At 59.9% G+C, this 22,339-nt stretch overlaps 2 protein-coding genes across 2 annotated transcripts; both read right to left on the bottom strand.

The window, feature by feature from the left end:
* Positions 1 to 6,382: 6,382 nt before the first annotated feature.
* Positions 6,383 to 14,768, bottom strand: TUBB3 (tubulin beta 3 class III). The gene is made up of 4 exons (XM_089903460.1): positions 14,634 to 14,768; positions 9,109 to 9,217; positions 8,460 to 8,570; positions 6,383 to 7,775 (listed from the first exon to the last, which is right to left on the bottom strand). The coding sequence occupies exons 1-4, from the start codon at positions 14,688 to 14,690 to the stop codon at positions 6,700 to 6,702; spliced, it is 1,353 nt and encodes a 450-aa protein (XP_089759586.1). The 5' UTR covers positions 14,691 to 14,768; the 3' UTR covers positions 6,383 to 6,699.
* A 2,366-nt stretch (positions 14,769 to 17,134) lies between these two features.
* On the bottom strand, positions 17,135 to 22,336 carry MC1R (melanocortin 1 receptor). The gene has a single exon (XM_089903466.1). The coding sequence runs from the start codon at positions 18,712 to 18,714 to the stop codon at positions 17,761 to 17,763; it is 954 nt and encodes a 317-aa protein (XP_089759592.1). The 5' UTR covers positions 18,715 to 22,336; the 3' UTR covers positions 17,135 to 17,760.
* Between the last annotated feature and the right edge of the window lie 3 nt (positions 22,337 to 22,339).

Genomic DNA, 22,339 nt, shown 5'->3' with positions numbered 1-22,339 from the left:
AAAATTTTCTCTGCCCTTTGGCCTGCTCTCGCCCCGCTGTGCATCTGTATCTGCATTTACGCATCGATCAAACCTCCCCATCGGCAGAAACGCCTGCCTAACCACAAAGAGCAGCATTCTCCTGGCATCCACGACAGCTGCTTAAAAGATAGGGTTCCGGGATTTCCGTGGTGGTCCAGTGGGTAAGACTCTGCGCTCCCAGTGCAGGGGGCTCCCGTTCCATCCGTGGTCAGGGAACTAGATCCCACATGCCTCAACTAAGAGTCCTCATGCCACAACAAAGACCCGACACAGCCTAAATAAATAAATAAATATTTTAAAATCTTTTTTTTTGTTGTTAAAGATGTTGGGGGTAGGAGTTTATTAATTAATTAATTAATTTTTGCTGTGTTGGGTCTTCGTTTCTGTGCAAGGGCTCATCTCTAGTTGTGGCAAGCTGGGACCACTCTTCATCGCAGTGCGCAGGCCTCTCACTATCGCGGCCTCTCTTGTTGCGGAGCACAGGCTCCAGACGCGCGGGCTCGGTAGTTGTGGCTCACTGGCCTAGTTGCTCCGCGGCATGTGGGATCCTCCCAAACCAGGGGTCAAACCCGTGTCCCCTGCACTGGCAGGCAGATTCTCAACCGCTGCGCCACCAGGGAAGCCCTAAAATCTATTTTTAAAAAAAGATAAGGTTCCTTCCTGATCTTGTAAGGGGCCAGGATGAGCTTAGATCTAGATTGTTTAAACTGTCAATAATATGTCATTTGATGTCCAGCCCTCTGTCTCAAAAAACCTGTATAACTGTGACTTGACTTCTAATGGCAGAACAGTCCTTGGAGCTTTACTGAGATGGTGTTCCTGGGTTATAATCCTCAAATTTGGCTCGAATAAAATTTTCCATTTCTTCCTTAGATCAACTGATTGATTTTTCGTCGACAATGGTATAGGCAGGGGATGGCATTGCCTAGATTTTCCGTAATCACAAAAGTCCTGGTTTAAGTCGAAACCACTCTCTTTTAAACGTTGGTATTTAATTTTCTTTTTTTTTTTTTTTGTAATTTATTTATTTTTCGCTGCATTGGGTCTTCGTTGCTGCGCGCAGTCTTTTCTCTAGTTGCAGCGAGCGGGGGCTACTCTTCGTTGCAGTGCGCGGGCTTCTCATTGCGGTGGCTTCTCTTTCTGTGGAGCACGGGCTCTAGGCATGCGGGCTTCAGTAGTTGTGGCACGTGGGCTCAGTAGTTGTGGCTCACGGGCTCTAGAGCGCAGGCTCAGTGGTTGTGGCGCATGGGCTTAGTTGCTCCATGGCATGTGGGATCTTCCTAGACCAGGGCTCGATCCCATGTCCCCTGCATTGGCAGGTGGATCCTTAACCACTGCGCCACCAGGGAAGTCCCCTAATTTTCTTTGAAACCCCAGTGGTTGAGGGGGGAAAAACGGAAGAGGGAATCACTGCAAGCAGCAGATGGTTGTACTTCCTTCCACCCTGTTCACAACTGGTGAGGGAGGGAAGCACTGCAATTCTACCCCATTTCACAGAGGATGAAACTGAGGCACAGTGAGACTAGGGGCTGCTCAGTGGAGATGGGGGCGGGAGCTGGAGAAGTCTGTGTCTGTGGGAACCAGTATAATTGCTGCTCTCCAGGGGCGCCTGCTGGGTTTCTCTCCATGACTCGTGTCACTGCCTGATGTCCTCTGTCTTGTACATTTTCACTTGATTTTTGTCTCCACCCCACCTCCACCCCCTGCCCCGCACCAGACACTAAATAAAGGCTGTAGACAAGGGTTTTTTTTTTTTTTTTTTTTTTTGCTGTATGCAGGCCTCTCACTGTTGTGGCCTCTCCCGTTGTGGAGCACAGGCTCCGGACGCGCAGGCCCAGCGGCCATGGCTCACGGGCCCAGCCGCTCCGCGGCATGTGGGATCTTCCCGGACCGGGTCACGAACCCGTGTGCCCTGCATCGGCAGGCGGACTCTCAACCACTGCACCACCAGGGAAGCCCAACAAGGGTTTTTTTTTTTTGCTTTCTTCACTCTTTGGGGACTAGAACAGTACCTAGACACGTAGGTACTTACTTACAGGGACTGAGGAAGGGCCAGTCCTGAGTGAGACTGGCCCTGAGAGGAAGAATGTTCCACCTGGCAAGGGGCCCACTCCCCCTGGGACAGAGCGGGGAGAAGACAGACACGGCCCCAGAACTCAAGGAGCCAGACAGACAATAAGCAAAGATGCAAATCAGTAAGAGATGTGAAGCACAGGAAGAAAATACACAGGATGACAAGGTGGCAAACAAGGTCTGGGAGGAGGACGTCGTGCTCCAGACCCACACGGTAAGAAGGAGAGAACCGCAGGACAGCTGGGAAACAGCGCTCAGGAGCTGCACCTGCGAAGGCCCCCAGGTGCCACAAGAGGCTGTGTGCCAGCGCAACAGAGAGCAGGCTCCTGTGGCCAGAGTCTGGTGAACAGCGAAGGGCGAGGAGGGGAACGGGAGAGGCCAGGGGCTGCGGGTCCTTGTAAACACACTGCCTTTGATTTGCGGTGAGATGACAGCTGTTGGAAGTTTCTTTTTTCTTGACAGCTTTATGCAGGTGTGATTGACACACGACAAGCTTCGTGTTCAAGTGCACCATCTGATCAGTTTTGACAATTGCATACACCTGAGAAACTATGACGCTGACTAAGATGGTAACCCTATCCTTCCTCTTCCTGAAAGGCTTCCTCCTGCCCCCTTGCCACCCCCCCACCCTGTCCCCACCTCTGTCCCCAGGCAGCCACTGATCTGGGACATGCTGGCTCGATTCTAGTGTTAGCACCACCACGTTCATCTTTGTTCTCTGGTTTTCCTCTGACAATCATGCCGTTGTATTCCCCAGGGCTGCTGGAAGGAATGTTAGGTGTGTGACAGGTGCTGGAAAGTGGAGTGCTGGAAAGCGGGGAAACTCTCAGCTGACCTTATAAATGGTTCCTGCTGGATGAGAATACAGTCCTCCTCTGAAACTCTCAGAGAAGAAGATAGAAAAGCATACGGAAGCACCCACACCAATGTCCCACGCGTATTAATACTTGAACTCTGCAGTTCCCCAGGAAACGGGATCCTGCTCAGCTTCGCAGTCCTGGTCTGCGGTGGGTGTCGTCACACCAGCCCACTGTGACTTCATTCCCTCCAGTTCTGCCTCGCTCCATCCTTCCTCCACAGCCCCGGTGCCCTGGCCCATCCTCTCCTGGGGAGGACCCCACACCCCACACCTGTGCTGGCAGCAGCCCCTGCACGTGGTGGCCTCAACATGCGGAGCTTTATTGCACTCGTATGTGTACCCACTCATTTATTATTATCTAAGCAAGTCGCTTTCAAAGAATTTTAAGAGCCTAAGTCTTTTCTTTCGATTGAATCTATACGGAGTTCCGACTCCTAAAATATGAGTGGACGTGTTCTTCGCAGCTGGGGAAGGTGCCCTAGAGAGGGGAAGTGCCCTGCCACATGGAGAGGGGCAGAGTTGACGGTCATCTCCATTCCACACTCACTGCCCCCCTTCTCAAGCTGTCGTTGTCCCCCAGGGGTGGTGGGATCCATGATGACTCGGCTCCGGCATCCTCCGTGCAAATTGTGTCCCTGCCCCTGGAGGCTGGGGTCTTGGGCAGCTTTGCCTGTCTCCAGGCCTCGGCCTCTTCCCCTGAAGCATCCGCCTCACAAGTGTGCCGGGATGTGTGACCTAGTGGATGAAGAGCTCAGGGCTGCCTGGCCCCCAGAACAGGCCCAGCTGTGGGGCTGCCGGGGACCCCAGTCTCAGATTTCCAGATTTTGTAACTGAGGAATGATTGCTTAGTATAAACATGTCCCCAAGTGCAATGTTATTTGCTCTTCATCTGAAATTCCAGTGTAACTGGGCGTCCTGTATTTGCTCTGGCAGCCCTGTCCCTGGGGGTGAGGCCATCTCCTGGCCCCTGAGCAGCCCTGCATGCCAGGCTGAGGGCGCAGGGCAAGGGCCGGGAGTGTGCCCAGGTCTAGATGCCCCTGGCCCATCACCCAGGCTGAAAGGGACAGGCGGACCTGAAGGCAAAACAGCCCGTGAGGTAGGCGGCCCCAAAGGCCATCCAACAGTGGTGTCAATACTGGATGGCACTGGGCCCATCAGAGCCCTTTGGGGAGGTTCAGGTGAGACTGAGTAACCCCTGAGCGGGCTTCTCCTGCCCCCTCCTGTCCAGGCATCCCTGCAAATAATCTCGCCTCACCAATAATAACAGGCATGTAAGAGCTAACACTTAGGGCTTTTGTTATGGGCCACATGCTGTTCCAGCCACTTTCCATGTGTGTTCCTGTTTTCAGGTGCACAGCGAACCACTCTGAAATGCACTGACATAAAGCACAGCCATTCACCTCGCTCAGGGACGCCGTGGGTCAGGACTTCACGCAGAGCCCAGGGCTGGCTTGTCTCTGCTCCACAATGTCTGCGAGGAGTGAGGCTAGGACTGAGGAAAACAGGAGAGAACTAAACGGCCCCTCATAAGAAAGGGAGCCGGGGCTTCCCTGGTGGCGCAGTGGTTGAGAGTCCGCCTGCCGATGCAGGGGACGCGGGTTCGTGCCCCGGTCCGGGAAGATCCCACATGCCGCGGAGCGGCTGGGCCCGTGAGCCATGGCCGCTGATCCTGCGCATCCAGAGCCCTGCTCCGCAAAGGGAGAGGCCACAACAGTGAGAGGCCCGCAAACCGAAAAGAAAAAAAAAAAAAGAAAGAAAGCGAGCTGGAGGCTCAAGGGACGGGGCGGAGGGACCCAGCAGGAGGAGAGGAGGGAGGGCTGGAGGAAGGAGGTGCCAAGCCCCTCCCGCAAGAGAGGAACCCCGGGGAGCAACAGAGGTGTCCTAGGCCATCGTGAGCGCTAAAGCGGGGCTGCAGTCTAGGCAGAGAAGGCAGGGCGGCCCAAGGAGGCCAGCTTCATCTAAGTGACCCGAGCCAGGACGAAGTTCTCACAGGTGCAGGTGCTCAGGAGGGAAGTGGATCTGTGGCCTCTTGAAGCAAAGTGCAGAGATACACAGCCTGGGCCGGACCCCCGGCTGTGCCACCTGCCAACGGGCAGACACTCACGTCTCTGAGCCTCGTTTCTTGCCTGGAAGCCTGGTGGCCTCACTGTAAAGGTTAAACAAGGCACAGCTTTCCACCCCTCAGGAGAGAGCCCGGGAAGACCATGGACCGGGGGACCCAGCATGAGCACCTGGCTATCGGGAGCTTTGTCAACACCTGGCAGGGGACTCAAGTCTTTAGGGGTCACTGAGCCCCTGGAGAACCTGAGCTGTGGACACCCCTCCCCTACCGTGCATGGAGGCCGCAGCCCTGTGAAGCTGCCGTGGACGTGGAGTCGGGGCCTTCACCACCCAGAGAGGAGGGCGCAGCGCAGGGCTCAGACCCTCACACACAAACAGTCACGCTCACTGTAACCTGGCCGCCTTGCCTGTGAGGTGGGCGAGCACAGCTCTTCAGGGTCAGCCGCGCGACGGGCTTAGAGCTGGCCTGGCCCGGAGCAGGCGCCTGGAAGCATCCGCTCCTGCCAGAGCCCTGGATGCCGGCCCTCTCGGGGCTTCCATTCCCTGGTCCAGATCAGCCCCATTCGGCCTCTCTCTGCCCGGGTATCCACACAGAAGGGTGGGATGCAGGGGTGTCCCGGGGGAGCTGGCCTTGATGAGACCCTGGCTTCGAGGGGTGGGGTGTGGGGAGGCCGAGGGCAGAGGGTCTGGGCCCGTCCAGCTCTGCACGGGCTCACCTGGGCCCCGGGCAGGCAGCGCCTCTGGGATTCCACTTCTCTCCCTATAGGAGGAGGGGGCGGCCAGGTTTCCCCTTCCAGCGGGACCCTGGGTGCCCTGCGGCCACAGGAAACGACCGCCAGGGGGCGCGTGGGCCAGAACTTCACTCCCGGTCCGGCTGCGCGGGGTGCTGTGCCCACAACTCGCTGACCAGACCCGCCCTTCCCCAGGGCTCAAGCCCCAGCCCTCCAGCACACCACATTTTCCGGGGGAGTCCTCAAGGTCCCCCCTTCCTGACTCCCCTTTGGGTCTCGGCTGCCTGCCTCTAACGTCTAGCACCCGTATAAGCCAGAGGAAAACTCTGCGGCACGAGTCACCCTGGAGGGACTGGGGCTTGTCCCGGGTCGCCTGAGAGCACGCCTGGGCTTCCTGCAGCCATGGCCACCTTCTCCAGCACCACCGCCAGGAGCTCCCCTGCCAGGGGCTGCACCTTGGGACAGCTGCAGGTTCCAAGCACAGGCCCACGTCAGCCCCCACTGGGAGACGATGATGCTCTGTCCTGCCCCCGCCACCGGGCCTCCCTGTCTGCCCCTCCTAACCCCTCTGGCCCCAACTTTCCAGAATAAGAAGAAATCTCCAGCACCAGGCACGGGTATCTGACAGCAATAAATTTATTAAGTATCCCCCCCAAGATATAAACACAAACCAGTAAAAAAAACAAACCAAACCATAAAACATCAGGCCTGGAGCTGATAATAAAGCAGAGAGACAAACGGGCCACGCAAAATGGATTTGACCTATGGCAGAAGACAGCTGAGAAGACACACAGGGCGGGGATGCTGTAAGTACTAAAGGACACACACTTGGGAGCCCTAGGGTGACATGACCGGGCCTGGTGGGGGAAAGGGCAGGGGTGTGTCAGTGGCTACATGGCTCAGGGGACAGACCTCTCGGTCCTGGCCGCGGCCGCGTCCCACCCCTCAGCCGCTTCACTTGGGGCCCTGCGCCTCGGATTCCTCGTCATCATCTTCATACATCTCCCCCTCCTCCTCGGCCGTGGCGTCCTGGTACTGCTGGTACTCGGACACCAGGTCGTTCATGTTGCTCTCGGCCTCGGTGAACTCCATCTCGTCCATGCCCTCGCCCGTGTACCAGTGCAGGAAGGCCTTGCGGCGGAACATGGCCGTGAACTGCTCCGAGATGCGCTTGAACAGCTCCTGGATGGCCGTGCTGTTGCCGATGAAGGTGGAGGACATCTTGAGCCCGCGCGGCGGGATGTCGCACACGGCCACCTTCACGTTGTTGGGGATCCACTCGACGAAGTAGCTGCTGTTCTTGCTCTGGATGGCCAGCATCTGCTCGTCCACCTCCTTCATGGACATGCGGCCCCGGAAGACGGTGGCCACGGTCAGGTAGCGCCCGTGGCGGGGGTCGCAGGCCGCCATCATGTTCTTGGCGTCAAACATCTGCTGGGTGAGCTCGGGCACCGTCAGCGCACGGTACTGCTGGCTGCCGCGGGCGGTGAGCGGGGCGAAGCCGGGCATGAAGAAGTGCAGGCGCGGGAAGGGCACCATGTTCACGGCCAGCTTGCGCAGGTCGGCGTTGAGCTGGCCCGGGAAGCGCAGGGAGGTGGTGACCCCGCTCATGGTGGCCGACACCAGGTGGTTGAGGTCCCCGTAGGTGGGCGTGGCCAGCTTGAGGGTGCGGAAGCAGATGTCGTACAGCGCCTCGTTGTCGATGCAGTAGGTCTCGTCCGTGTTCTCCACCAGCTGGTGGATGGACAGCGTGGCGTTGTAGGGCTCGACCACCGTGTCCGACACCTTGGGCGAGGGCACCACGCTGAAGGTGTTCATGATGCGGTCGGGGTACTCCTCGCGGACCTTGCTGATGAGCAGGGTGCCCATGCCCGAGCCCGTGCCGCCCCCCAGCGAGTGGGTCAGCTGGAAGCCCTGCAGGCAGTCGCAATTCTCACACTCCTTCCGCACCACGTCCAGGACCGAGTCCACCAGCTCGGCGCCCTCCGTGTAGTGGCCCTTGGCCCAGTTGTTGCCGGCCCCACTCTGACCTGGGACGGGGGCAGGGGGACACGGACGGGGTCAGACCTCCAGTGCCTGCCTGATGGCAGCCGCGGACGCAGCCCTGTGCCTGTTTACCCTCCATGAAGCGGGGCTGCCCGCACCTTCTCAACCCCTCCCAGCCACACAGTGTGGGGAGTCGATCAGCCCTCCCCTCCAGGCCATCCACCCTCTGGCCGGCTGTGCTGGAAGGGTAAACTGCAACCCCAGCACCCCTCACAGCCCGGGGTCGGGAGGAGGCTCATGCCCATGAGTCGGGGTGCTGAGCGCTGGGGGGTGGAAGTGGGCTGTGGCCTTCCTCCTGTCACTGTGTGAGCACCCAGGGCCCTGCCACCAGACTCAAGGGCGTGAGGACAGCTGACCTGACCACAGCAACGTCACGTGCTCGTGAGCCGGTATCCTCTGGAGGCACTGCTTCTGCCCCCCGCCCCCATCTCTCTAAGGATCCTGTGAGCTCAAGCCTCTGTTGCACACATCGTTCTGCTTGAAATCACAAGTGGTTTCTGCTCCTTGCACAGAACCCTTTCCCTGGGACTCTGTCCCAGGCTGCAGATTGGGGAGATCAGGTCTGCTCTGCAGGGTCACAGGCAGGGGTGACTCTGCCCTTGTTTCTGTTGATCTGGGTTTGCCGGCAGTGGGGTCCACCAGGAGAGGCTGGGGCAGGGGAAACTTACCGAAGATGAAGTTGTCAGGCCTGAAGAGGTGCCCGAAGGCCCCAGACCGGACGCTGTCCATGGTTCCAGGCTCCAGGTCCACCAGGATGGCCCGAGGCACATACTTGTGAGCTGAGGGCAGAGGGGTGGGTTACATGGGTCACAGAAGCTAGGCGCCCCTCCTGCCCCCTACGTCCTGCCCCGGACTGCCAGCCTCGTGCTCTCACCCTAAGAGCTCAGACTCTGGGGTCAGAGAGGCAGGAGCCACGTGTGAAAAGGGAGTCATGGTTGACATCCGGACAGCCAGGACCAAATCCCATGTCTACGTGGGCAGGTTAATATTTTGCCAGTTCACTAAAGACACCATTTCGCACCAGTTGCTGAGTAGCCCCTGCCCGACCTCTCCAGGTAACCCCTGCTCTGGACCCTCCCATGGGCCTCCTGAAGGGGCCTTTGGGACCCTGCCCAGCCCTGGCCATTCCACCGGACTGTGCGTGTGTCTCATGGCCATTAAACACATTTGAATCTCGCTAGGGTTATTAGGATGCCCTGTCTTTATTCTGTGAGTCTCTGGTCGCACCTGCCAGCCAACCGAAAGGAAGGCAGAGATGCTGGGACCCAGCAGTCAAGGTCCCCCCACCCCACCCCTCAGTCCAGGATGGGGGCTCACAAGAGGCCTCGTTGTAGTAGACGCTGATGCGCTCCAGCTGCAGGTCCGAGTCCCCTACATAATTGCCACTGGGGTCTATCCCGTGCTCGTCGCTGATGACCTCCCAGAACTGCAGGGGGAACGGAGGGGTCAGTAGGTGGTTGTGACCCCCACCAGGCCCCTTCCCTCCCATAGCCTTGAAGCCCTGGTACGAAATTAGGGGCTTGGACCCAAAGCCTGCACTAGTCCCTTTGAGTGACTTTGAAAAAGAGCCCCTAGCTCTGTCATCTGTAAGAAAATTGTCATAATAAATATGCATGTCTATGGAGACCAGAGCCTTCAGCGTGGTTCAGGGCTCAGCTGACACAGACCCGGATCCCCAGACCCAGCTCTGCCCTTGGTGACCAGGGGCCTTGGACAGTCTACTTCTCCATGAGTAATAAACACCCTCTTGGGGTGTTTCGCTTTTAATTCCCTCCTTTCAGATGAGAAAGCTGAAGCACAGAGAAGGTAAGCGCTGGAGACAGGGTCCAGGACACACGTGCCCCTCAGTGTCGAGGCAAAGATGTCCAGTGACAGGGCCTGGCAGCGTCCAGCACGTCAGCAGCCTTAGCCAACAGGAACCACAGGGGCCTGAGTGGGGAATGACTTGCCTGGGGTTACCCAGACTGTCCAAGCTGAGATGGCACAGCCCCAGCTTCAAGGGCTCACTCTCCCCACGGCCTCCTGCCCTGCTCGCCCTGGGCAGGAACCTACCGTGCTTCTCTCAGGACTGGGGCAGGGCAGGACCACCCTTTCCCAGCTGCGTGACCTTGGGCAGGTCCTGAAGGTTCTCTGTGCCTCAGTGGCCTCACCTGTTCAGTGGGCCTGATGATGAAGCCAGGTTGTTTTGAGAATAAAGCAAGTTACTCTGCACAGAGCCTGTGAATGGTGAGTGCCGTGTGGGATTATTAGCACGCAAAGACACCCGCCCTGGGTGAAGGGAAGGCTGCGCAGTGCTCTGTGCTCGCCCCAGGGGCACTTCCAGGCTGTCTCAGAGCACAGCTGCCCATGCAGGCCGGAGATCGTGGTCACACACCGTGTGACTTACCAGTGCCCCTCCCCTTTGCCCCTCAGGGTTGGGGTGACTCAGAAGAACGGGTGTGAAGGCCCCAAGAAGCAAAGGGCCTCTACACATGGGTCATGTGCTCTGGAAAAGACTGCTCAGTGAGAAAAGCAGTTAGAAATCAGTTTTCACGTGCGTATCTATATATAGATGTCTCTGACAGACATTCAAAAATCTGCTCCCGGCAGCCGTGCCTGAGAGTGGTCCGGGGCTGGGGGAGGCAGCCGTGCCTGAGAGTGGTCCGGGGCTGGGGGAGAGGCTTTGGCACTGCACACCGTTTGGTTCTTTTGGAATTTTTGTCACGTACACATGTTAACTTCTCAAAAAAAAAAAAAAAGATTAGTTAAAAATAAAAACATTTTTAAACCTGAGAAGTATGAACTGTCATTATTATAAAATGTACAGAAGAATCTTGGCATTTCACGCAGAGAGACTGTTATCAGAGGTCAGCTCTCAGCAAGGGCGGGAGCTGGACTTCTTCCTCCTTTGTGTGTTTTTGTCATTGATAAGTTTTCTTCTTTTTTTCTGCATTAAGTGTGCATTACTGCTGGAATTAGAGGTGTCACTGAGGCATTCAGGGCCTGATCAGAGCTTCCTCCCACTGCTGGGTTCCCCATGCCCTCCTCAGGACAGTGTGAGCCGCGGGCCTTGGTTCCCACAGCCCTGGGACACCCCAGACCTCTGGCTTCAGAGATACCCACAGCCCCTGTAGAGAAGGGATGAGCTTGAGATGGCAAGTGTGGGAGGGGGAGAGAGTGACTCAGCCACCGAGCCACCAACACGTCTATGGAAAGTTCTCTGGACCGCTCTATGACATGCATAGGCTTCCAGGAGGCAGCAGACCAGAGTGAGTGCAGACCCCAGCACTGGCCAGTGTGTGCCAGTGACTCCACCTCTCAGGACCTCCGTTTTCTCATCTGTAAAGTGGACATAATATGATACCCACTTCAAGTGGTCAACTCAAGGCCTGACACATAAAAGCAGTCAGCAAATGTTGGCCTCACAAAATTAAAAGGCCTTAGATGTTATTTAAATTTGTAAAGTCATATTCACTGATAAATAAAATAAAAGATACTTGAAAAAAAATCAATATACTTTGGAATATTGTGTTGCAATAAGAGATCACCACTGGTATGAGCAGATCTCCAAGGCACACCCTTAGGGGAAAAGGCACATTGCAATGACATACAGAGTAAAAGCAAGAATCTCACAGCAGATGCTATATTTTTTATACATAGGTGCTTATGCACAGAAGATGGACTAGAATAGTGGAAAATAACTTGTCCTGCCTGAAGAGAGGGACGGAGAGGGACGAGGTGCTTACCTGGGCACTTTAGCCTTATCTGCAATGTTTCAACTTTTTAGAAGGAGAATACGTTAATAATTGCTTTTGTAGTTAAAACAAATACGAATTGTGATTTAAAATAATAAAACTTAGAATATATTATATATACAGATCATATAACATTTAATAAATAACAAAATACTATTTTATAAATTAAAGAATAATTATGATCATCACTACAGATGAGAAAACTGCCAGGTGGCGCGCGGACCCCAGGGTCCAGGCCAGGGCTCCTATTTCAGACCCCACGGTTTTGTCTCGAGCTGGGGGCGTGCGCCCCGGCGCTGTCCGTGGTACTGACCTTTGCGGCGCCTATGCTCGTGGGCGGGGGAGGTGGCGGGGCGCGCGCAGGAGCCCAAGGCAAGAGGGGTGCAGTGGCTCCCGGGAGGGAGGGCTGGCCGACTGGGGGGGCGTTAAGCTGGACCCAACTGGGAGGGGCGGGGGTGGGGGTGGGGTGCGGAAACCAGGAAATTCCTCTTCCCATTGGTTGTCAGGGCCAGGCCCCGCCCTTCCGAGGCCCCGCCCAGCGGCCGAGAGGCTGGGCGCAGACAAAGGCTCCGGGACGGCCCTGCCCCCTAGGGGTGGAGGGTGGGGTCCTCAGACTCCTCGCCCCACTGTGGGAGCTGGGGTCTCCCTGCCCATCCTGATGTGTCCACACAGGCCTAGATTCAAACTCCTGCTCTGTCCATCCCAGGCGTTTTTTTTATCCTTGGGGAAGGGCGACACCCAATCCCACCGCAGCCTCGAGAGGTGCAGCGCCCAACACGTAGTGGTCATCGTCACGAGTCATAAATGCTGTCATGTCACCTCTCAGGAGAGCCCTGCTCTCTCCTGGCCCCTATCGCCCTGACCTCCCTCCATAACTTCCACTCCCATTCCCACCCGCAGCCAGGCCCTCTCCCGAGCGGGCGGCCCGCCCCCAAGCAGGGGAAGCAGCCCCTCTTGCCCACCCCAGTCAGCTACTGCTTGCTGGTGATGGGCGAGAAAAGTTTGCTCTCCCTCCACCAGGAGGTCACAACCAGTACGGAAGCTGGAAACAAAAATGGCCAAGGAACGCATGCCTGTCCACAGGGCAGGTGCTGGGTGCCGGGGCAGGCAAATCCCCACACACGCTGTGAGCGCGTCCAGTTTGGTTCTGGAGATTTTCCAGGGCTGGGAGGCCGGAAGGAAACCACTAGACTGCTTCCACTGGTCACTGCAAAGGGCAGCGGTTGAAAAGGAAGAAACGATCCCCCTCCCCCCCAAATCCACCACTCTCTCTTTTGCATTGTTAAAAAGGATCAGATATTAGTTTTAAAAACAAACAAGAGTTAAGGAAATTAAGCCAAAATGAATAAAAAGTAATGAGCAAACCCAAGGGCCACTGCACTTGAAGCAGGAAAAAAATCTCTGCGGAGGCCACTGTCCAGCACTCGGGCCGCTGCCTCTGCCCTGCCCCCCACCCATGGGGGCTGCAGCTGGGCATGAACCTGCGTTTGCCTGATCAGTGCCGGTCCAGCCATAGAAGGAAGCCCCGTGACAGGATCACCACTCCCCCAGGCTCATGGTGGGACTCAGGCTGCCCTGCTTCCCTTCAGTGACCCCTGACTCTCGGAGGAGCAGATGCTCAGGGCAGGCCTGGCCCCTGTGACCACATTAATGAGCCCATGGCCCCTTCTGCCCGTCCAGGGCAGCTGTCAGTGACAGCCCCCAGAGCCCTGATTTAATTTGAGGCCTTGGTCCCCCAGGCCTCCCCTCCCCCAGCCCCTTCCTCAGGCAGGCACAGCTGTCTCCTCGGTGATTAGGGTGTCTCCCCACTACGCCCTCCCCCCCACGCCCTCCCCCCCATGTGAGGCGCCTCCACCCTAGAGCCCAAGTTGCAATTTACATGTCAGCCACGTGGCTGCCCCAGCCCTGTTGTAATTAGCTTTTTGTTCTTGCCCGGTTTCCATGGCAACAGCCTCCAGAGGAAGCCTTTCCTGGCCCCTTCCTCTCCAGGACCTGTCTCCTCCCACTGCCTCCTTGGGGAACCAGCTCGACACCAGCCCTCGCTGGGTCCCTGGCCTTGGTGCTGACAAAGCCACCCGCCCCCCCCCCCCTCCCCTATATTGTTCTGAGGAGAGCACAGGGGGCAGCAGGCCGCACCCACCCAGCCTGAGCCCTGCGCTGGGCATCTGCAGAGACTGAGAGCCGGAGGGTGGAGAGGCTCTGTCTCCACTTGCTGTGTGACCTTGGGCAAGGGACAGCTTCGCTGGACTTAGGGATGGGACACCTGCCTCCTGGGTTCGGCTGGGGATGACGCCATCCCCTTCCCGCCTCAGTTCCAACATCTGTGAGGTGGGCTAACAATGGAGGGGAGGGGCCTAGTGGTGAAGTAGCTCTCGACCCCACCCGCCCACCCCGGCTTTGTTTCCACGTCCGACCCCGAGACTCGCGGTCCCTACGTGGGTTTGATCCAACCCTGTGGCGAGGGGCCAGGGGTTGCCCAGGCAGGGCTACGCTGAGGGAAAGTCCAGTCCTCAACCAAGGTCATCCCGAGTCCGGGCCCAGTTCCTCCCCCAACAAAGGAAAAGGGTGCGGCCAGGAAGCTGAGGGTGGTCAAAGCTAGGCGGGGGCATGGGGCGGCTCTGGACTCTTGGAGGGTACCAAGTTACTGGCGTGCCGGGGGGGGGGGGATCATTATGGCTTTGGGGCGAGCCCCACCCAAACCTGCCCACCCCACCCATCTCGCCTAAGGCTGCATTGTGACCCCAGAGAAGAGGGCCACGCCCAGCCAGCGCCCCCCCGCCTCCCCGCACCTGCAGCGGCGGGTGGATGGAGTTTAGCGGCTGACCTGGGCTATGCTCCCGCAGGCCCGAGGTGAGCCCGGTAGGGGCAGCGGAAAGGCGGGGGTGGGAATGGCAGAGGGGACGACCCGGCGTCCCGGCAGCCCGCAGCGAGGGCAAGCCCATCCTTTTCTTCTAGGCTTCGCAGTGGCGAGTGAGGCTCGGGGTGCGGCTCTGCGCGTACCGCCTCCCTGCTTCCCTCCCCCCGGGGACCGGCTCGAGGAGGGGGCGGGGGACGCGGGATGCGCGCCGGGTGCGGAGCCCGGCGCAGGGGGGCGGCGCGCGGCCTCACCTTGGCCCCGATCTGGTTGCCGCACTGGCCGGCCTGGATGTGCACGATCTCCCTCATGCTCGGTGCGTGTGGCGGGCGGCTGCGGGACGCAGGCGGACGCGCTGGAGCCGGGGCTGGCTGCGGAGGATCTGCCGCCCCCGCCGCCCGCTCTTATAGGCTGGGCCCCGCCCGCCGCGCCTGGCCTGGCGTCATCGCGCGCGGCCAATCCGGGGACGCCGCCGCAGAATGCGGCAGGGCTGCAGCATCAGCACCGCGCATCCCCGCTCCACCGCGCGCTGCAGCGCCTCCTCCCGCCGCCCCAGGGGTCTGGGGACCGCGCACCCGAAAGGAGGGGCTGGCGAGCTCCAGGGAGGACAATAGAAGCCCCCTTGGCCCTCGGCCCCCGCCCCGGCTGCCGCCTCTATCCCATCCCAGCGGCAGCCTCGCCCCTCGGCTTTGCGAGGAGGGTCTTTCTTGTCCACACCTGTGTAGGGACCAACCCCATTTCCCACCCGGAAAGGCCAACATGGGCGCCTTCCAGCTCCCTGTCTTGTGTCGCGAAGGGGCGGACCAGGTACTCTGAGCTTTGCCGGGTCCCTTAATGGTGGGGTAGCCAGGAAAAGGCTGCAGCAGGCACCGACTTCTCTCCAGAAGAAAGAAATCATGGGGCAGGGCTCCCAAACGTCTGAGTCAGAAGGGCTGTGAGTGCAGGAGGGGGGCGGTGGGTTGCTATGGCAGCTCTGAGTTTCACTGTTCTCTGCACGGGGGGATGCCACCTGCCCCTTCTTCCCCAGGGGGCTGCCATGAGATTCCAAACGGACCTAGCAGGTGGGGCTGCTCTGTACCCCTGCCAGGCACAGCACCTGGCACGTAGCTGCTGCTCAGTGAACATCGGTGTCAGGAATTGTCAGAAGGACACAAACAAGCCAGGCACAGAACTGACTGGGGGTGGGGTGGGGGGAGGGCAGTGGTTTCTGTCTGACTCACTCTCCCTGATGTCACCTGTACCCCTGGAGTCTTGGTCCAAGTGAGGCCAAGGAAATTCGGTGGCCTGGGGGAGCTATGTAGGGAGATGGTGTGCGCATAAGAGAGAGAAGGGAGGCGGTGAAGTGGACACGCAGTTCAGAGGCTGGACGACCCAGTGGCCTAGCAGTCTGCTGGGGTCAGACGTTAGAGTGAAACCGCCTATCATCAAGTCCTCCTGATATTTCAGTAACAAAATCCTCAGGAAGGGTCTCAGCCACACCGTGCGGACCTGTTCCTGTGTGTGCGCTCACACTGCTTGTGTGGTGTAGCTGTGTGCGCGCCCCTCTCTTTCTCCTCTTGCAGCTTCCCCAGTTTGGCAAGTCTAGAAATGGGCCTTTTGTTCTCGAGAGACGCCCTCCCTCACAACACGTCCATGATGTGGCTTTCTGTGGTTGGCTTCCAGCCGCCTGGGGCCCCTCCCTGTCCCCATTCAGGGGGTCCTGGGGAGCATTTGGCTCTTCCCTGGAGCTGGCTGCGCCTCCCTGTTGAGCAAAGGAAGAAGTTTTGCATCCCGTTGACCAGGACCCATCACCAGCCCTGCCGCCCTGCAGGGTGGCATCGGGCCAGGCCAGCTCCTCCTCCATCCCCAGAGGGCTCTGGTGCCCGGCTCGAGGCTGACTCATCATCCCGTCTCCCAGCAAAAGCCGGCCCTGCTGGGAACCAGCTCCCAGCCCCGAGGTCAGCAGTCAGGGCTGGAGCTGCCAGTGGTGGGCGGGCAGGAACTGGCCGGGACGGGGCTCGGGTGGCTGGCCAGGGGGCGGCAGGGGCTGCAGGCATTACTAGACCTGCCTTGGAGTTGGCTGATACCATTACTGTTCTTCCACTGAGCCCGTACCAGGAAGGCGGTCGAATGTATGCTGTGTCTGTGGAGGAAGCAGGTGGGAACTCAGCCCAGGGCTGCAGCAGAGGGAGGACCCAAGGGCTCCCAGCATCAGTCAGCACGGTCCGCCACAGAGGCCCACTCCCCTGGGGCTTGGACACCCCTGTAGCCCCTGGACAGCCTCACGGCCTTCTGGGCGGCCTTGCCTCACACCCCCCAGGGCTGGTGGAGTCCTGACCCTCCTCCCAGAAGGGCAGCACTTGGAAGAGAGCAGACCCCAGCCTCCAGGCCACCCTGCCGCTGGACGAGGCAGGGATACGGACGAGGGGCTGCAGGACTGGGCCGAGAGAGGGCCATGTTCTGGCCAGGGTCACACATGGGTCACTGTGGTCCTGCTTCTGCTGCATTTGAGGGCGCCTGGACAGTGCTGGGGTCTTGTCACCATGGTGGTGGCTGGGGGCAGGGGAGCTGCTGCCCTTACTCCAGTTGCTCTGGGCGGGGGTTTGCACCCCAGAGAAAGCAAAGGCACAGGATCGGGTGGGTGTGGTCAGGTTCCCGCGCTCTCCCCCAGGTGGGGCTGTGGTTTCCTCACCTGGGCAGCCCAGCCACGGTTGCTGGCTGGTTCCTGGGCCTTCCTTCCTTCCTTCCCCCCTCAGCCCCGCCCCCACTCCTCCACCTCAAGCTTCAAGCAGCTTCTGGAAGGAGGCGAGACAGATGGCAAGGAGGCTGCACCAAGCATAGAATTTATTACCAGACTGCTTCCTGGCCCCAGGAGCCTGGGTACTGGTCCCCAATTCAGGCCGATGGCCCCTGCTTCACCCAGAGCAGGTGTTGGCCGGCACTGTCTGCCGGGGGCGTGCGGTGTCGACAGATGGGCTGAGCCCTGGCTCTCGGTCACCACTGAGCCTTAGAAGAGAGAAGCCCCACCCTCCCACTGTGGCTCCACGCCTTCCTCCTTGCTGGTCACAAAGTTCTTGGAGCAGCACTGCCGACAGCTTTTGCCACCACACTGCACATCCCAGTGGACGGGGGTCGGGGGGGGGGGCAGTCCCAGAGTGGGTGCGGCGGGTCTCTGCACGAGGGGGGGACTCGAGAGACGTGGGTTGTGCCCCGCAGTCTCCCCAGCCTCATCCATCCCCCACAGCTCCTCCTGGAGCTTCATGCCATTCCCCTCCCGGACCCCAGAGGATCTGTGCATCCACACCTTCAGAGATGGCCTAGCCCGTCCTCTCTGCCAAGGGACCGCCCCGGCCACCCAGGGCTTGGGCCGCACGACAGCACCTCCTCCCTCTGCCCAGCAGCTCACCAGGAGCCCTGCAGCACCTCTTGGAGCGTCTTCCGGAGCTCCTGGCTGCGGAAGGCGTAGATGAGCGGGTCCACGATGGCGCTGCAGATGACCAGGGTGAGGAGGAGTTTGAAGTTCTTGAAGACGCAGCCACAGGTGGGGTGCTGAGGGCACAGGACGATGAGCGAGAGGTGGAGGAAGAAGGGGCCCCAGCAGAGGAAGAAGGTGCCCAGCAGGATGGTGAGGGTGGCTGCGCCCTTGAGGCCGAAGCCCTGCTGGGTGCAGCGCTGCCTCTTGTGGAGCCGGGCAATGCCCCGGGCGTGCTGGCACGCCCGGGCCAGCATGTGGACATACAGCACCGCCATGAGCACCAGCATGGCTACGAAGAAGCTCACGAGACAGAGCAGGACGGCCGTGTGGTTGTAGTAGGCGATGAAGAGGGTGCTGGCGAGGATGCTGGCCACCCAGATGGCCGCGATGGCCCGCCACGCCCTGGGCAAGGTCACGAGGCTGTGGTACCGCAGGGCGTAGAAGATGGAGATGTAGCGGTCCACGGCGATGGCGCCCAGGAAGCAGAGGCTGGACACCATGGAGCTGCAGATGAGCACATCAATGACGCCGTCCAGCTGCTGCACCACGGCGGCCCGAGGGGCCAGGGCGCCGGCCTCCAGCAGCAGCATGACGGCCGTCTCCAGCACGTTGCTGACGCTCACAAGCAGGTCGGACACGGCCAGGCAGCAGATGAAGTAGTACATGGGCGAGTGCAGGTTGCGGTTCTTGATGATGGCGGCCACCACCAGCACGTTCTCCACGAGACTCACCAGCCCCAAGCTGAGGAACAGCCCTTCGGGAACGGACACCTCCAGGCACTGGGGCCCCGTCTGGTTGGTGGCCAGCCCGAGGCGGGGGGTGGCTGGGGACGTGGAGTTGAGGGGACTCAGCAGCTGCCTCTGGGGGCCGAGCACAGGCATCGTCCTGCCAGGGAGCAGGAAGGGGCCCTTGCTCTCAGGGTCCCGCCCAGCTCATGGCTCCACCGGGAGGCCCCTCACACTCCGTCCTCCGGGGCTGGACAAATGTCGGCCCAGGCGCGGCCCCGGGCCTCTCCACCAGTCGTCACTTCCCAGCCAGGACCCCAAGCTCCCAGCTGCCAGCCCTAAGGGCTCAGTGTCTCTGTCCTGGTCCTCAGTCCACCTCCCCTCTTCCCTGGAGGCGCGGTCGCCCAGATCCGGACATTTCTAGGCCTCTTGCTACCTTCGGTCCTATGAGACCGCCTGCCTTCCTCAGGACCTTTAAAGGCTTCCGCAGAGCCCCTCCCCCTGAGGGCGGCACCGTGACGGGCGTGTGCCCGGGCTGCAGCGCGAGGGCTGCCGCTAGATGGCGCAGCTCCGCCCGGGCCTGTCCCGGCAGCTTGGCGCTCAGACCACTGCAGTCTGGCCAGCCGCGCCGTGCTCAGCCCGCCTCCCCTCCAGGTGTCACGGGCGCGGGGGTCCCGCTCCGGACCTGCCTCTGAGACTTCCAGCCCTCTTCCAGGCCCTATGCAAGACCACCACATCCTCCCTGAAGCCGTCGGATCGTGCCTCAGAAACACACACGCGCACATGCGCACACACACCAGCCTGCCCCACGTTAAACGCGGACTGAAGGCGGTCCTGCCCCAAGGACCCCCAGCCACTTCCTGCGCTCCGGCTCCTCCCGGGGCAGGGGCGGGGACAGAGCTGCCAGACCTCCCCCGACGGCCCCCACTGCCTCTGCAAAAGGTCACCGCAGCCGAGCCAGCACTCTGTCACTAAAGAGTGCCCGGTGCTGACGACAAAGCCTCCTCTGAGGGCGGGGTGGGCATGGACCGCAGGGCCGGCCCCTCACGGGTGGGGGAAGTCAGAGGCCGGCCGAGGGTCTGGTGCTTTGAAGGTGCTGAGCTGTGATGTTCCTGTTTGGGTCCTTCCTGTGCCCCTCAGCAGACGGGGGAGGGCGCACCTGCTCACCAGCGTCAGCTCCCTTCCCTGCCCTTGACGACTCACACGGCCCTTTCCCCCTTTGCCTCTGTTGGTGCTATTTATTGAAGCGCGTCGTACATGAGAGTACATGAATCATAAACATGCAGGTTGGTGCACACCTCATCCAAATACAGCCGGGAATGCAGCACCCAATCAATCAAACACCGACTGCACCAGACCCTCCGGGGTGTCCTCCCGGCCCCGATCATCGGTTAACTTTGCCTGTTTTGGAACCTGATACGCGTGGACTCCGGACCCTTCCTCACTCAGCACTGAGACACCCTCGCGGACGCACGCAACGGTCGTTAACGCGCAGGTCGCGTGGGCATTTGGGTGGCCCCCGTCTGTCACAGACACTGCTGCTGGGTAACACACGGGTGGGACCGCATGGTCAGAGGCACACCTTCAGCTTTGGTAGATTCCGCCAAACCGTTTTACACCCTGGTGGACCCGTTTGCCTGTTTCTGGCCGTGCACGAGTCCCCCACCCGCCACGTAGAGGAGGGTGGAAGGAAGGGCCTCGCCCGGGCTCCACAGGAACCAGGGCGCCCCACCTCCTGGTGGAGAACCCCAAAGGGAGCAAAGGGTCCCAGGGCAGGACCACGAGGCAGAGCCACGATGGGGGCAGTGCTGGCATCGCTGCCCTGAACCCTGGTGTCTCTGCCACGTGAGTCCCAGGACTCCCTGGCCGCCGGGCGAGCAGTGTCCTGCCTCTAGCTTACATGTCATCACGGCTCCATAAATGAGGCCTTTGAGATTGCCGCGCCTCCCCAGACCCAGCGCCCCAGCCTGAGACTTCAAAGGCCAGGAGAACTGGGTGGCCTTTGCCATGAGACCACAGCCCTCTTCCTGGGCAGGCCTCGAGACTCCCTGTCTGGTTCTCACCCCGAGGGAGGGGGACAGCAGGTACAGCTGAGCTGCGATTGGTCACAGTCCTGGGAAACGGCCACGTGAAACCACAGCTAACTCTGCGGCCAGTCCTACCCGCTCGACCTCCAGTGCCCCCGGAAGAAAGCAAGTGAGGACTGGCCAGAGATGGGGGGGGGGACGGCCACCCCCTCAAAGGACATACCACATGAGACCACGTGCCGACCACTCATGAGGCTGTGAGAGCAGGAACTGTCTCAGTGCTGGGTCCCCAGCACCAGAACAGGATCAGGCCCGCAGCACACGAAGGCTCACCGTGTGAGGGAGCTCATGGGAGCTGCAGCCTGAGGAGCTTCTGCCTGCAGAGCCAAGGGGCGCCCCTGTCTAGCCACGGCCACGCCGGGGAGGCCTGACTTCATGGGGGTCCCCCGACAGCAGCCACAGGGAGTGCAGCCAGCGCCCCTGCCCCCTCCCCTCACCACGGAGAGATCTCAGAAAGACCTGGCCCAGAGCTGGGTCAAAGGGTCTGGGTTCCAGGGTTGTCTAGTTTCCTTTAACGCAGGGAAAAGAGGGGCTTTTGTGCCCACCCTTTGGTGCCCATGCTGAAGACCTGAGGTGGGGTGTGACTTGATGGGAAAGAGCACAATCCATCAGCAATGCACGAGCAGCACAAGGCCTGAGTGGTCAGCTGAGCCTTTACAGCAGGTGCCTAGATGTGAGGGCCTTGGCTGTCTTCTCACCCCCATTAGACGGAGCAGCACGACAGAACACTGGGTGGGCACCAGGCCTGGGGGGTGAGCAGTTTCATCACCTCCTGGGCCCAGCCTCTGCTTCACTATCCCCAGGACACTGGCTCTTCATTTTAAAGTTGGATTCCTGGTTGCAAGATGGCTGCTGTAGCGCCACACATCACACCTTCACCTAAATGTATTTAAGGTTGGAAGAGGTAGGGCGCCAAGCTCTCCTTGCTTGCCTGTCATTTTCAAAGATCAATCCCCTTCCCAGAAGACCCCCAGCAGACTTACTTGCTGAAGTTCATCACAGGCCACCCTGGTGGGGACCATGTGGTTCTAGGGCAGGCTCAGTCTCCGAGCTGGCTGTGGGTGGTGGGAGGGGTAACCACGTCTGCAGGGCCCTGTCCTTGCCACGGGTGTGCAAGGCACAGAGGCGCCCCCAACTCGGGAACAGCTGGAAGGATGACCTCACAGGCCTCTGCAGTAGGTGACCCCACATCACGATCAGGATGCCACAGACTTCCTGGCAGATGGGCCGACGGACCAGGACTTGGGTGCACGCTGGAGATGGCTGGGTCACACTTCCTGCCACACTGACCGGCCTGGGGCCCCAACCGCACCCTGGAGCACACGGGCAGCCTCTGTGGGTGGAGGTCAGGGCTGGGAGGGTGCCCAGTGTACAGGGTAGCACGTGGGGCTCACAACCTTGGTGGCCTGGGTCGTTCCAGAACCAAACAGGATCCTTAGTCACAGGCAGCCCGTGTGGTTCTGAGCTGTTCACTCAAGAGCACCAGGTCCCACCCCTTCACCCTCCCCAGCCTGCGGTCCGTTCACCCCTGGATCAAGTGCCCCCCAGTCTCTGCCACGTACACCCCCCCAGAGCTGCCAAGACGAGCGTTCCTTCCAAAACACACCTCTCGGCCTCCCCACCGACGGCGCTCACTGAAGCGAGCATGGATTCTGGCTCTGCGATGCCCCGGGCCGGCAGCACAGCGGCGGGGA

This window comes from Delphinapterus leucas, chromosome 20, assembly GCF_059928025.1.
Source record: "Delphinapterus leucas isolate spDelLeu-1000000601 "Yukka" chromosome 20, BTC_Dleu_Yukka2, whole genome shotgun sequence".
NCBI classification, from domain to species: domain Eukaryota; kingdom Metazoa; phylum Chordata; class Mammalia; order Artiodactyla; family Monodontidae; genus Delphinapterus; species Delphinapterus leucas.
Note: the sequence above shows the minus strand (reverse complement) of the source record. Positions and strands in the feature narration are given on the sequence as shown.